This window comes from Manis javanica, chromosome 3 (assembly GCF_040802235.1).
Source record: "Manis javanica isolate MJ-LG chromosome 3, MJ_LKY, whole genome shotgun sequence".
NCBI classification, from domain to species: domain Eukaryota; kingdom Metazoa; phylum Chordata; class Mammalia; order Pholidota; family Manidae; genus Manis; species Manis javanica.
This window is the reverse complement of record NC_133158.1, coordinates 48199059-48214541: the sequence shown is the minus strand read 5'-3', so window position 1 is coordinate 48214541 and position 15483 is coordinate 48199059. Positions and strand designations below refer to the sequence as shown.

General features: G+C 44.6%; 1 protein-coding gene and 1 long non-coding RNA gene across 5 annotated transcripts in view; one reads left to right on the top strand and one right to left on the bottom strand.

Annotated features, from left to right (window-relative positions):
- Positions 1-15483, bottom strand: part of LOC140848375 (uncharacterized) — a 127295-nt gene that overhangs the window by 105478 nt on the left and 6334 nt on the right. For 2 of the 3 annotated variants that reach the window (XR_012129144.1, XR_012129143.1), the window contains exon 2: positions 13411-13453. The exons of the other annotated variant lie outside the window; for it this stretch is intronic. This is a non-coding gene — a long non-coding RNA (uncharacterized lncRNA). The remainder of the gene's footprint in view (positions 1-13410; positions 13454-15483) is intronic. 3 annotated transcript variants of the gene reach the window in all.
- LOC118971736 (carbonyl reductase [NADPH] 1-like) lies at positions 1613-13532 on the top strand. Of its 2 annotated transcripts, XM_037014664.2 has the most exons (3): positions 1613-1991; positions 2551-2655; positions 12844-13532. In XM_037014664.2, exons 1-3 carry the CDS (start codon positions 1703-1705, stop codon positions 13335-13337), a joined length of 888 nt encoding a protein of 295 aa, XP_036870559.2. In that variant the 5' UTR covers positions 1613-1702; the 3' UTR covers positions 13338-13532. The 2 variants fall into 2 exon arrangements, with proteins under 2 accessions (XP_036870559.2, XP_036870560.2); XM_037014665.2 differs by lacking the exon at positions 2551-2655.

The window sequence follows — 15483 nt, the reverse complement described above, 5'->3', positions numbered from 1 at the left end:
CATTTGCAACTACATGGATTGACCTAGAGGGTATAATGTTAAGTGAAATGAGCCAGGCAGAGGAAACAAATACAGTATGACTTTACTTACACATGAAATACAAACAAGACAGATGAAGAAAACAGAAAAAGTCTTTAAGACACTGGGAAGTGACAGGTGGTTACCACGGGGGAGAGACTGAGGTAAGTGGGTGAGATACATGAAGGGGATAAAGAGGCACAAAATCCTAATCATATTTAGGTTAGTCAAGGGAATGAAAGAGAATATAGCACAGGGAACACAGTCAGTAGCTCTGTAACAGCTTTCTAACTTGTCAAATAGTAACTACACGAGTTGGGTGAGTATGTAATAACATGGATTATAGTTGAATGGCTATGCTGTATTTTTGAAACCAATATTGTTTATCAAACTATATGTCAATATAAAAGGACACAGGAAAATGAGCAGGATGGTCGTAGGAGTGCAGTGAAGATTAAGTGCAGGGACACAGATGCAAGCGTTCGAAGCACACGGGAAGGAAAAGCGAGCGATAACGTGAGAGCCTGGAAGTGGCCCTAAGACAGCAGGGCAGTGACAGGGAGCTGCTTCCTGCCCCCCACCAAGTCCGGCCCCTCTGGGTCTCGGGGAGGGCACCCCACTGCCCTCCTTCACAGAAGCACCCCAGAAAAAGACGAAAAGATGCCTCTGCTCTCATGATTTTCACTCTTCAACAGTGATTTTCAGATGCATGGAAATAAAAAATGATGGTCCTCATAATAAGGCAAGGCCCTTATTTTAAAAGGGAAGTTACTTTACCAAGTGTCACCTCCACAGAATTTAGTTCCTTCCTCTTAATTTATTGTTGTGCATTGTCATGGGAAGAATGTGTGTGTCTAGATCAACACCCGATCACAACAAGGGCTACCTTGCTCATGTATTCAGGTCCCACAAAAATGACTTTACCCCTTAATTCACTAAAAATACCACCTAACTACACATAACACTTATTAAGTTGGACGTGCAACAAAACGGGAAGGCTGGACGTGTACCAAACGTAGGGATCATGAAACCATGAAATGACACATTCCAATCAACCATTTAGTACCCAGGGAGAGCTCATACACATTCCCTGCCACCTGGGGGCACCTGGGCTCACACTGGGGGACCAGCCCCGCCCACAGCACACGTCCCATCACAGGACCCACTGTCCCTAACTCTGTCTCCTGAGTTTCTCTCTGCCTAAGGAAGCCTGGGGCTCACTGTCCTCAGAACCACTTCCCGGGCGCAAGTCACCTCATTGCCTCTTGGGGAAGAGCAAGCAAACGCAGTCTGCAGGCAGATGGGCCCGACCCAGCCATCACTCTGCTCCTGCTTCCCAGGGGTCCTCCCAAAGCAGTGTCCCTCCCCTGCCCTGACTCTCACCCTCCTACTGAGCCCTCGACAGCCTGTGTTGCTTTGGAGAAGCACACCTCTTAACCCAGGACCAGTTCTTGGCACAAAGAGAGGGAGACCAAGAGAGGGGGCAGTGGGAATTGTCCTGGTGCATTTGGCTCCTCCTGGACAGGGAGGGACTCAGGCGGGGCTTCTTTCTCTGCGAATGACAGAACTGCCTCCCAGGAGTCAATAAAAAGCAGGATGTCTACACTGGGACCAGGCCACTGTAACACTGTCCCCTCAACCTCTTTGGCTGCCTTCAACGCCATCAGTCCCACACAGCCCAGCCATGACATCCTATAGCCGAGTGGCTCTGGTCACTGGGGCCAACAGGGGCATTGGCTTGGCCATCGTGCGCAGCCTGTGCCAGCAGTTCTCGGGGGACGTGGTGCTCACGGCGCGGGATGCAGCACAGGGTCATGCGGCTGTGCAGCAGCTGCAGGAGGAGGGCCTGAGCCCGCGCTTCCACCTGCTGGACATCTGCAACCGGCAGAGCATCCGGGCCCTGCGGGACTTCCTGCTCAAGGAGTACGGGGGCCTCGACGTGCTGGTCAACAACGCGGGCATCGCCTTCAAGGGTAAGGAAGGGGTGGGTGCTGGGAAGGGACCCCTCTGTGAGGCTGTCCAGCCAGAGTGGGCTGGGGATTCTCCTAAGCCACTGTGGGGCCTGTAAGTCCTGCGGGATCCAGATGGGCTCCCTAGGGAAAGACGTCACACTTTGGGGTCAGAGGCACATGAATCCTCCCAGATTTGCAAGACTTTTGAACAAAGGATGTTTATATTTTCATGAACTGGACGCTTAGGGCCTCCTCCATATGTCTGCAGTTTCTGTTAATGAGACTGTGGAGCAGTTTGGTAAATTTCTAACTTTTTTAAAATAAACAAGAAATTGAAAAGAATGACACACAGAGATCCAATTCTGCACACTTCTCATTGCCTTCTCTAAAGGTGCCAACTTAAACACTTTGTAGCTTTAAAGAGCCAGGAAATTGACCCTGACACAATACCACTATCTGAACTCAGACCTGACATAAAAGAGACCACATTTCACAGGCAGGAAAATAGTCTATCTTTCTGTAGAATCATCCCACATGGCTACTATTTAGTAACTCTGTTCTATTACTCCTATAACAACAGATGATCCCACAAGCTTACATTTTCAAGCAGAAATGACAATGAAAACCAATTTTTCTGGTACCCGAGATGTCTGCACGGAGCTGCTGCCTCTCGTGAGACCCCAAGGTGAGACTGGTGAGCAGCCCCCACAGAGTGTCTCTGGCAGGATCTGGCCCCATTGCCCCTGACCGCGTCCCCAGCCCTGCCCCCTCTCCCTGCTCTGCTACACTGACCCCCGGGGTGTGTCTCCTCAGGGCCAGGGGCCCCTCTCCCAGGACTACACACTCGTCAGTGACCATCGGTGATTCTCTCCGTGGCACAACCGCCTCTTCCTCTTCTTCAACTCTTCAGTCCAGCTGTCCCGTGGGCCCTTCACTTGCTCCCCGCCCCTCACGCCTGCAGGTACCTGAGCATGGCTTCCTGCCCTCTGCCCTCCCCGCCTGTCTCTAGTGTGATCTTATCCCAGCAAACGGAGCCTTCTCCACCCCAATTTATTAGGCCTTCCAAAACCCTGTCAGCTGCCTAGAACACATCCAGAGCTCGTGACACTCAATTATCTGTTACTGTCAGTCAATATTGTCCTGACATCCACCCCTCCCCTAGAATTCTCCTTACATAATACATTTCGAAGTACACTCACCCTTACCCAAACCTTTTGGACTCTAACTTGATCCGCCCCCTTGGATGCTAGAGCTCACCATAACCACCTCCTATTATCATTAACCAGACCCCAGAATTAGCCACCTGAGGTTCTCCCCAAGCCTCCTCCCCCAGCTCTACAACAGATCCTCAGATGTCATTTGAGGTAATTGGAACCCTTATAAGGGACCCCCGTATTGAGGCCATTCCTTCCTGAGCATTCTCTGTACTCTGTATGCCTACTCCCTCCATAAAGTGCTTTAGGAGCAAAGTCCAGGCCCTCAGCATGGCTTGTAGGTCTCTCTCTCATCTAACTTGCCTTTGTCCCGGCCGGTGTTACTTCTCTTTCCCCAGGACTAATAGACTGAGCAAAACAGACTATCATGTTACTTTGGAGGTGACCTCCTGCACCACCCACCCCAAGGTGTGGGATGGGATGGGGAAACACCACCCCTTAAATATACCAAATAATATGCGCAGATACTTTGAGAAAGATTAAAGCTCTGGCTTGGAATTAACAATATGCATGTACAGTCTGTTCTGAGTTCTGCCCAGTTCCCTGTACTGTCCTCCGGGAAAGTTCTACTGTATCTTCATGATTTGGCTCAGTCAGCCCTCAAAGTACAGCTCTTTTGAATGTCACCCTAACTCTTTCATTCACCCCAACACCTGAGAGCAGGATGGAATTCCTTGTGCCACAACCACACATCCTATCTGTATTCCTGGTAAAATGCATACTAAGGACTTCTGGCTGATTTTTTGTTTGTTTTATTTAACTGACCTGTGGGAGTTGTTGCAGGCTCTGTCCTTGTCGCATTTGGAGGATAGATGACACTCCTGACCTGCCAAATCAGCCTTAAATGAAAGGATCAACAGTGCTGCTCTAAAGCAGGAAATAGTGGAAATGGGAACTCATGAAATACTCTGTACATTAGAGCAAGGTTTTGTAAACTTTTGAAGAAGGAGAGTTCTTCCATCATTTCAGGGGTTCATGGATTCATGAATTCATTAGCTAACCTTGAGTAGAGAGTCTGGGAGAAATCCCATCTGGGAAACCACAAGAAAATACTGCCCCTCTCCCCACATTCCAGAACCAAAGGTGCACAGCGCTCTCTGGGAGGGTTTGACAGAGGCTCTGAGGTCAGTAGAAACTTTCCATAATGAGACTGTTCCATCTGTGCTTTGATGGCAAGGCAGGAATGGGTCGAGATCGGGGACCTTGATCATCACTGAGGAAGAATACATGTGGATTTCTTTTTATTATTTCCTTCTTTAAACAAGAGGTATTCTGAAATAATTTACCACATAAAATACAAGAACCTACAATGTCCAGGTACCGATGACAGACCTTAATGAATCCATCAATATCCTCCCGGTTCACATAAACTCGCCATCATTCTGAACTTGAATAACAGTGTTAGGCTGCTCTTCATTTTCTCCTTGAATTATACTACATATTTATTTCTAAAACATAAGGGAAATTGTCTATGAGTAATACCCACATTGAAATCTGGACACTCTTGTGCATCAGATATTAGCTTAAGGAGTACTAGGAGGACATAAATGGCCTCCTTAAGGCTACACTTACCAAGTAATCCTTTGAGGAATCTGTAATCAATCTCAGTTTGAGAGAGGCTGCTTCTCAACTTCCTATGGTCCTAAAAATTCACAGGACCAAGCTGGGATGAAAATCACATTGCTGGATCACGGGAAGATGGTGGCATGAGTAGTTCAGAGGAAATCTCCTCCCCAAAACATATATATTTATGAAAATACAATAAATACAACTATTCCTAAAAGAGAGACCAGTGAATGCAGTACAACAGCCAGGATACATCTACATCTGTAAGAACTCAACATCCCATGAAGGGGGTAAGATATAAACCGCATCCAGGTGGGACACGAACGCTCTCCCACCCCAGAAACCGGCGGGAAGAAGGGAGTCAGAACGGGGAGGGAGTGAAAGACCAGGACTGCTAAACAACCAGCTCTAGAAATCCACACCCACAGCACAGATCCAAGGTGCACCAGAGGCTGAATATTAGAGAAACAGAAAAGCAAAACCTGAGGGCAAGTACCCGCAACCCGCGCCCCTGGGACAAAAGAAAAGTGAGTGCTTTCTGCAAGTCTTAAAGAGACATGGACCCCTTGGCTGGATGAAGTCATCTTGGCACACTTAGCCAGCAGCTGGAAATCCCTGAGAACCTTAGGCACCCTAAATCCCAGGGATACAGCACAGCTCTGAAGCCCAACATGGCACTAAGCACCCTGCCAGTCATTCTGCCAACCGGTGTGGACCACGACACACCGGCCTAGTAGCTGGAGAGTGACAGCATGTGCCGGGGGCAGTGGCACTGTAAGGGACCGGGAGCAGATCGCTTCCACCAATGGCACCAGAGGGTACCAGGAGAGGCTTGTGTGAGCCCGCAGCGGTGTCAACCGAATAGCCCGGGTGCTGCTCATGAGCTCTGGTGGCAGTGGAGCAAGAGGAGCCTGGGAGAGGCCTGTGTGGGAGAGCCCCATGTGCACCTGCAGCAGAGCCAGAGGGAGCTGCTGAGCTTCCAGCAGCCGACCGGAATCCCAGCCCAATGCACAGCTGCCCGGACCAGACCCAAAGGCCGCTGCTGGCACACAGCTGCCTGGAAGCAGTGCAACTAACATGGAGGAGCACGCCTGGTGTGCCTTCCACTCCCTGCAGGGCTCTGTGCTGCTCTGACAGAGACCCCGCCCACAGCAGCTTAGGGGACTAACACGGTGGCTGCTCCAGAAGTGTAGGTAACCGACACAGGCAGCAGAGAAGGGCAAGGGATCCAGCAAGCAGGAAAGGACTTTCATCTCCCAGCTGACACACCCGCAACCAGCCTACACCCACCGCTATCATCATGAAGAGGCAAAAAAATTTAGTCCAGTCCAAGATAGTTCAGACAACACCTGAGAGAGGAGCTGCAGAGACAGACCTAACAAGTCTCCCTGAAAAAGAATTCAAAATAAAAATCATAAACATGCTGACAGAGCTGCAGAAAAATATGCAAGAGCTAAGGGATGAAGTCTGGAGGGAGATTACAGATGTCCAGAGGGAGATTACAGAAGTGAAACAAACTCTGCAAGGATTTATAAGCAGAATGGATAAGATGCAAGACGCAATTGATGGAACAGAAACCAGAGAACAGGAATGCATAGAAGCTGATGCAGAGAGAGATAAAAGGATCTCCAGGACTGAAACCATATTAAGAGAACTGCATGACCAATCCAAAAAGAACAATATCCACATTATAGGGGTACCAGAAGAAGAAGAGAGAGAAAAAGGGATATAAAGTGTCTTTGAAGAAATAATTGCTCAGAACTTCCCCAAACTGGGGGAGGAAATAGTTGCTCAGACTACAGAGGCACACAGAACTCCTGAGAGACGGGACACAAAGAGGACAACACCAAAACACATAATAATTAAAATATCAAAGATCAAGGACAAGGACAGAGTATTAAAGGCAGCCAGAGAGAGAAAAAAGGCCACCTACAAAGGAAAACCCATCAGGCTATCATCAGACTTTTCAACAGAAACCTTACAGGCCAGAAGAGAATGGCATGATATATTTAATGCAATGAAACAGAAGGGCTTCGAACCAAGGATACTGTATCCACAAAGATTATTTTAAATATGAAGGAGGGATTAAACAATTCACAGACAAGCAAAAGTTGAGGGAATTTGCCTCCCACAAACCACCTCTACAGGGTATCTTAAAGGGAATGCTCTAGATGGGAGCACACCTAAAAAGAGCACAGAACAAAATACCCAACATATGAAGAATGGAGGAGTATGAATAAGAAGGGAGAGAAATAAAGAATCACCAGACTGTGTTTACAATAGCTCAATAAGTGAGTTAAATTAGACAGTAAGGCAGTAAAGAAGCTAAACTTGAACCTTTGGCAACCATGAATCTAAAGCCTGCAATGGCAATAAGTATATATCTTTCAATAATCACGCTAAATGTAAATGGACTGAATGCACCAATAAAAAGACACAGAGTAATAGAATGGATAAAAAAGAAAGACCCATCTATATGCTGCTTACAAGAGACACACCTCAAACCCAAAGACATGCACAGATTAAAAGTCAAGGTATGGAAAAAGATATTTCATGCAAACAACAGGGAGAAAAAAGCAGGTGTTGCAATACTAGCATCAGACAAAATAGACTCAAAATAAAGAAAGTAACAAGAGATAAAGAAGGACATTACATAATGATAAAGGGCTCAGACCAACAAGAGGATATAACCATTATAAACATATATGCACCTAATACAGGAGCACTAATATATGTGAAACAAATACTAACAGAATTAAAGGAGGAAGCAGAGTGCAATGCATTCATTTTGGGAGATTTTAACACACCATTCAATCCAAAGGACAGATATACCAGACAGAAAATAAGTAAGGACACAGAGGCACTGAACAACACACTAGAACAGATGGACCTAATAGACATCTATAGAACTCTACATCCAAAAGCAACAGAATACACATTCTTCTCAAGTGCATATGGAACATTCTCCAGAATAGACCGCATACCAGGTCACAAAAAGAGCCTCAGTAAATTCCAAAACATTGAAATCCTACCAACCAACTTCTCAGACAACAAAGATATAAAACTAGAAATTAATGGTACGAAGAAAGCAAAAAGGCTCACAAACACATGGAGGCTTAACAACATGCTCCTAAATAATCAATGGATCAACGACCAAATTAAAATGGAAATCCAGCAATATATGGAAACAAATGACAACAACAACACAAAGCCCCAACTTCGGTGGGATGCAGAGAAAGCAGTCTTAAGAGGAAAGTATATAGCAGTCCAGGCATATTTAAAGAAGGAAGAACAATCCCAAATGAATAGTCTAATGTTGCAATTATTGAAATTGGAAAAAGAAGAACAAATGAGGCCTTATGTAAGCAGACAGAGGGACATAATAAAGATCAGAGAAGAAATAAATAAAATTGAGAAGCATAAAACAATAGAAAAAATAAATGAAACCAAGAGCTGGTTCTTCAAGAAAATAAACAAAATAGATAAGCCTCTAGCCAGACTTACTAAGAGAAAAAGAGAGTCAACACACATCAACAGAAACAGAAATGAGAAAGGAAAAATCATGACGAACCCCACAGAAATACAAAGAATTATTAGAGAATACTATGAAAACCTATATGCTAACAAGCTGGAAAACGTCGGAGAAATGGACAGCTCCATAGAAAAATACAACCTTCCAAGACTGACCCAGAAAGAAACAAAAAATCTAAACAGACCAATTACCAGCAACAAAATTGAATCAGTAATCAAAAAACTACCCTCGGGCCAGATGGATTTACTTTGGAATTTTATCAGACCTACAGAGAAGACATAAGACCCATTCCCCTTAAAGTTTTCCAAAAAATAGAAGAGGAAGTAATAGTCCCAAACTCATTCTATGAAGCCAACATCACCCTAATAACAAAACCAGGCAAAGACCCCACCAAAAAAGAAAATTACAGACCAATATCCCTGATGAATGTAGATGCAAAAATACTCAACAAAATATTAGCAAACCAAATTCAAAAATACATCAAGAGGATCATACACCATGACCAAGTGGGATTCATCCCAGGGATGGAAGGATGGTACAACATCGAAATGGATCAATGACTTGAATGTAAGTCATGAAACCATAAAATTCTTAGATAAAAACATAGGCAAAAATCTCATGGACATAAACATGAGTGACTTCTTCATGAACATATCTCCCCAGGCAAGGGAAACAAAAGCAAAAATGAGCAAGTGGGACTATATCAAGCTAAAAAGCTTCTGTACAGCAAAGCACACCATCAATAGAACAAAAAGATATCTTACAGTATGGGAGAATATATTCATAATGACAGATCCGATAAAGGATTGACATCCAAAATATATAAAGAGCTCCTACACCTCAACAAACAAAAAGCAAATAATCCAATTAAAAAATGGGCATAGGAGCTGAATAGACAGTTCTCTAAAGAAGAAATCCAGATGGCCAACAGGCACATGAAAAGATGCTCCACATCGCTAATCATCAGAGAAATGCAAATTAAAACCACAATGAGATATAACCTCACACCAGTAAGGATCGCCATCTTCGAAAAGACAAACAACAACAAATGTTGGCAAGGCTGTGGAGAAAGGGGAACCCTCCTACACTGCTGGTGGGAATGTAAATTAGTTCAACCATTGTGGAAAGCAGTATGGAGGTTCCTCAGAATAATCAAAATAGAAATACCATTTGACCCAGGAACTCTACTTCTAGGAATTTACCCTAAGAATGCAGCACTCCAGTTTGAAAAAGACAGATGCACCCCTATGTTTATCGCTGCACTGTTTACAATAGCCAAGATATGGAAGCAACCTAAATGTCCATCAGTAGATGAATGGATAAAGAAGATGTGGAACATATACACAATGGAATATTACTCAGCCATAAAAAAAACAGATCCTACCATTCGCAACAACATGGATGGAGCTAGAGGGTATTAAGCTCAGTGAAATGAGCCAGGCGGAGAAAGACAAGTACTAAATGATTTCACTCATATGTGGAGTATAAGAACAAAGGAAAACTGAAGGAACAAAACAGCAGCAGAATCACAGAACCCAATAATGGACTAACAGTTACCAAAGGGAAAGGGACTGGGGAGGATGGGTGGGAAGGGAGGGATAAGGGCAGGGAAAAAGGAAGGGGGCATTACGATTAGCATGTATAGTGCGTGGGGGGCATGGGGAGGGCTGTGCAACACAGAGAAGACAAGTAGTGATTTTACAGCATCTTACTATGCAGATGGACAGTGACTGTGAAGGGGTATCTGGGGGGGACTTGGTAAAGAGGAGAGCCTACTAAACATAATTTTCTTCAAGTAATTGAAGATTAATGATACCAAAAAGCAAAAAAACAAAAAACAAAAAGAATCACATTGCTAAAGCTCCTTCCCCCTTTGACAATTTGTGGTTTAGAAGGATAGGTGGAGGGATATATGCTGATGCAGCAGGCTGGCTATGTTATATACTGCCCAGAAAAAGAGATGGGGTCTCAAGGGATCTCAAGGTCACATGCACAGCTGGACGCAGACTTGGACGTGTGGTCTCCAACCTGATTGCTCTTCCAAGTATTCCAAGGGACTCAAATCTCTTATGCCAAGAGTCTCATTTGTCAGGTAAAGCCTCACCCAGCCAGTCCAGAGGGTCAGTCCATGGAAGACCTCAACCTATTTGGGGCCATGGTGTTTCCATTTACTTACCCTTTTGATGGAAAACGTGGCTTCCCTAAAGTAACCTTACTGACTGATAAAATGGATACCCTGCATCAACCATAAGCACCACCAGAGAAATGGTCCTTTTTAAATACTGTCTCGCTTTTGCCTCCATTAGAGTGACTATTAAAAGGCAACTGCTTTGCGCGCGCGCACACACACACACACACACACACACACACACACATACACATACACACAAACATATTAGCAAAATAATGCCTGGACGGCCCATAGCACTTCGTGGAGGTTTGGCTCTGCTCAGGCCAGTACAGTGTCTATGAAATGCCCTGTGGCAGCCATGAACACACTCCAGAGAGAAAAATATCTGGATGCAACTCCTGCTGTGTAACCTCCAGCAAGTGCTTCCAGCTTCTGTGTTTGTTTCCTGTCCTGAGGTGTCAGACCACAAGGGACCACAGACTCACCCAGCTGTGTGGGGACACCCCCAGAAGGCTCCTCTGTCCCCCTTGGGAGTGTGTCCAGTGGGGTGAAAAGTTTGGGGGAAGAGAGACCTTGATGCAGCCCCACATCCAGGAATTTACCCACAAAGCCCTGTGGCCTCCCAGTTCAGGCTTCCCCAGTGCACACAGACAAGTGTTTTCACAGCTGGTTTAGACCTCCTGGGATGGATAATACCGAATAGAGAAGAGGTCATCCCTACTTTATACAGTATAAACAGCCCAGAGAGAGTTGCTAGAGTTTCTCCATCTCCTGCCTAGACTAAAGGCATGGGGGAAATTGGTGTGAGTCTGTGATTGCAGCTGCATTCTCCTCTTCCAGTCACCCGCTCCGGCTGACTCTCCTGCTGCTTTATTTCCCTACATTCCTTCAAGTATTTTGCAATTTTTAGTCAAGACACATATGTTATTTTTTTATGAGTGGCTAAGCAGAATTTTAAAAAATCACATATATTCTACTAGGATCTCTAAGTGTTGGGTTCTACAACATTTGACACACAGATTCAATTGATTCTTACAATTTACATGATCTACGGAAAAGGGAGGACACAAAATATCAACCTGATTCTAAATTATTAATCTTAGAAGATTTTTGGCAGTAAATAAAGGTTTACATCATTCACTTTAATTATCTCTTAAGATTTTTTAATGTGGATCATATTGCCATGGATTATCATTTTTACTTAAATTTTGGCCCCACAACTCCTTTAGAGAGCTGGAGATCACCGTTCTCTATTGGTGACAGCCTTCCCTGAGTGTGCACAGCAGAAACAGACAGTTTCCAATTTCCCTTGTCTCTATTTGGTGGTGTGCTCTTATGCTGCTGTTACAATATTTTACATATTTATCTGAATATGGAAATTACAAACCACTTTCCATAAATGTTAATATAAATTCAACTTTATGAATCCTAGTTTATGTTCCAAAATTATTACTGAGAAATGTTTATTTGCTTTACACTTTTAACAGCTTTATGAAATATAATTTTCATACTTACACTGCACTCACTTAACTCTACAACTGAGTGATGTTTAATATTCATGCTCAGTTGTGGAAACATCACCACATTCAAGATTAGAGCACTGCAGTGCCCCAAAAAGAAATCCTGGGCCCTTTAGCCATTCACCATCTTTTCCCACATTCCCTAAGGAGGCACTATTCTGAATTCTGTCTCAAGATATTCTTGGTCTGGACATCCCATGTAAGTAGAATCATATAATACATTCTTGTGACAGGCCTCTGTAATTTGGCACGATGTGCTCAAGCCTCATCATGTGGCAGCATGGGGCAGCAGGCCATTCCTTTTTCAAGCATCCCTTTAAATGTTCACGTTTCCACTGCCACATACCAGGACTATATTATCAGGCCCCTAGTCACAACTCACGAGTTCATAAAACTAGACAGAAAAGCATGCCACTCAGCCCACTGAGCTGTGTTGTTTACCCTGGTTGGAGCAGAGCAGCCTCCTTCCAAACCAGGTGCTGTGCATTCACCTTGGAACCGCCATCACTAAACCCATCGGCTCTTTCTTGGTCAGGAGACACCTGTTCACAGAGCACGGACCCTGTGACTGTAAGGTGCACAGGTGGACCCAAGCTGCCTCAGGGGGAACAAAGCTGTCTTCTCATGAATGCAAAGAACACCTCCTTACAACCCATAGCATGTTCATTATACACATTTTCATTTTCTTCTGGACCTTGTGGGCACTGCCCTCCCATGAGAACACTTCCTGACATCTTAAAGTGATACTTGTGGAAGGTTTCAAGATGGAATCGTTTCCTTTACAAACACAGGCAGTCCTCACTAATATAGCAGCCAGTAATGATCTCTCAAAGGACAAAGCCCAGACGTATTTGTTATTTATCATTCTTATGCATGCCTTCCCACTTAACTCATATGTGTTGAATTTCAGGCAGAGTGGTGAATCTCTCTAGCGCAATGAGCTTGGTAGCTCTTAAACGCTGCAGCCCAGAACTGCAGCAGAAGTTTACAAGTGAGACCATCACAGAGGAGGAGCTGGTGGGGCTCATGAACAAGTTCGTGGAAGATACAAAGAATGGAGTGCACTTGAAGGAGGGCTGGCCTCTTGGGAAATTGGTTCCCTATTCAGTGTCAAAGGTCGGCCTCACAGTCCTGTCCAGAATCCAGGCCCGGAAACTGAGTGAGCAGAGGACAGGGGACAAGATACTCCTGAATTCCTGCTCTCCCGGATGGGTCAGAACCGACATGGGGGGACCGAAGGCCTTGAAAGGCCCAGAGGAAGGAGCAGAGACCCCCGTGTACTTGGCCCTTTTGCCATCAAATGCTGAAGGCCCACACGGAGAGTTTGTTTTGGAGAAGAATGTTGTACAATGGGAACCTGGTGTAGAGCTACCTCCATGGCTGGAAGTATGTGGTGTGCTGTGATTGATCAAAAGGAAAGAAATACTTTCAAAAATGTCCCAGCACAAACAAACAAAATGAATCATGGAGTACTCACTGTGAGTGGGATACCAATTCTGTGAAGTTTTTAGTAATTTCGTCTGCAATAAAAGGAGTCAAAAAGTAGATGACAATAATGAATGAACAGCTTAGATGAATAAATGATTCTTCACAAATGTCTGTTTGTGCTGATTGTTTACATGCCAACCAGCTCAGGGAGCTAATGACCTAAAGGTTAGGCCAATGCAAGGGACAGGATAATTCAGGGGTCGGCAAACAGTATAGAACGAGCCAGATAGAAATGACATTCAGCTTTGCAGGCTACATGGAACAGAACTGCTGCCTACTTGCCCAGCCTCGCGTATTATTACCTGCAGGAAACCAAGGAGAGAATGCATAGGTGTGCTTTCTTTAACACCAAACTGTTTGAGGCAAAAACTGTAGCAAAGTGTAAATTCTGAGTTGGTCTTTGTAAGAAATATACATCCATGAAGGAATCTGAGATAATTTGGGGGAGTATGAGCATGGACTGGGTCTAACTTTCATAATTATTTTCCATTAGACATATGCAAACTTATTAGAAAGGAAAGTGATGTCCCCTCAAGCAAGGGTAGGGCCCTGATATTTAAAAGGAAGGTTGACCTTGCAAGTTTCACCCTCAACAGAGCTGTGAATTTCCTTCCCCTAACTTGTTTGTCTAAACTGACATTGCAGTAAAATCAATTTCTATGTTAGGACCTTTGAATCTCAGATGCTGGTCTGTAAATGTGTTCTGGTATCACAAAAAATCTCTTTTTTCTCCAGAACTTAAATATAATAGCTTATTATAAGTATCATTCTTAACTCTGAAGTGGAACAAAACCAATAAACTTGACATTTTGCAGATTTAGGGATTATAGAATCACGAAATGAAACCACCAATCATCGGTCTGGCACAGAGTTAGAGCTCATACATACCCCTCCCACCTGGAGCACACCTGGACTCCCACCAGGGCATGAACCCTGCCCACAGTGAAAGTCTAATCACAGGACCTATTTTCTCTAACTCTCCTTCTTGGTTTTCTCTTAAGGAAGCACAGCAATCATTTTCGTCCCCAGAAACACTTAACCTATTCAAGTAATATCAATCCATTTTAGGGAAACCAAATTCATTCTGCAGGGAGATGGGCCCACAGCCAAGCCAATGAATCTGGACTCGTCTTTCTCCTCTGATCCCCACACAAAAGACTTTCAGCTGAACTGCCTAGGATCTCCACCATACACTGTGCATCGCTAGCATGTCTTGGTTTGGGGAAGCATGCCTGTCCACCTCTCCACCCAGATTATATGAGTGCTGTGCCCAGGTCTGCACAAGGTATCTATGTAGAAGTCAGCCAAGAGTTTTTCCATTATGAGCTTTCTGGAACAATCTGACTGTAAGTCCCAGGAAGAGATATTTTCCTAGTCTGGGGCTAAATACCTTTGAAACAAAAATCAGTCAAAGGGAGAAATAAAGTGGGGGAAACCCTTTTATTGCATACAAGCAGCTGTCCACGTGTACTTGCCCATGTCTCTCATGACCCAACTGCAAAAAGTGGTGCCACACAACCTCTCAAGTCCAGATATGCCCTAGTTCCCCTGTAACTACCCACTGTACGGCAATGGACTACTTCTCTCCACCCCATGGAAACATCTGTTGATATGGAGATGCCCTGAGGCCTGGATGCATATTACAGAAATGTTGTAATGTTACCCACAGCCCACCTGCCCAGACATCTCTCCTCACAATCAACTCACTCACCATCTTCCGCAATGGCCCCTGTGTGAGAAAACTGGAGCACTGTAACCAGACTAATAACATACAATATCAACGGCAATAAAATCATGATAATCCTCAAGCTGGAGAATTCACCTAGTTCAAAGTCCTATGCAGATTTAGTCCCTAGCTCACCCATTCCACAGGCAGTCAGTAGCTGAATGGGTTGGGAGGTCAGAGCAATCATCACCCAGCAGCTGCAGCTGGGGGACAGGTACACAACACATGGATTTTATAAGAAAATACCCTTAAGGGAGAAAAGATCCATATTTAGTGACACCAGCATAGGTAAAATTTTCCATCAGGTGGGATGCATGTAGGAGAGTGGTCCTGTTA

What these genes read in the sequence shown, in the direction of transcription:
- LOC118971736 (XM_037014664.2), top strand. Translation starts at nt 1,703, where the DNA reads ATGACATCCTATAGCCGAGTGGCTCTGGTCACTGGGGCCAACAGGGGC. An exon ending in CGCGGGCATCGCCTTCAAGG is followed by an intron (nt 1,992 to 2,550) that starts GTAAGGAAGGGG and finishes CTATAACAACAG; the next exon opens with ATGATCCCACAAGCTTACAT. An exon ending in GCCTCTCGTGAGACCCCAAG is followed by an intron (nt 2,656 to 12,843) that starts GTGAGACTGGTG and finishes GTTGAATTTCAG; the next exon opens with GCAGAGTGGTGAATCTCTCT.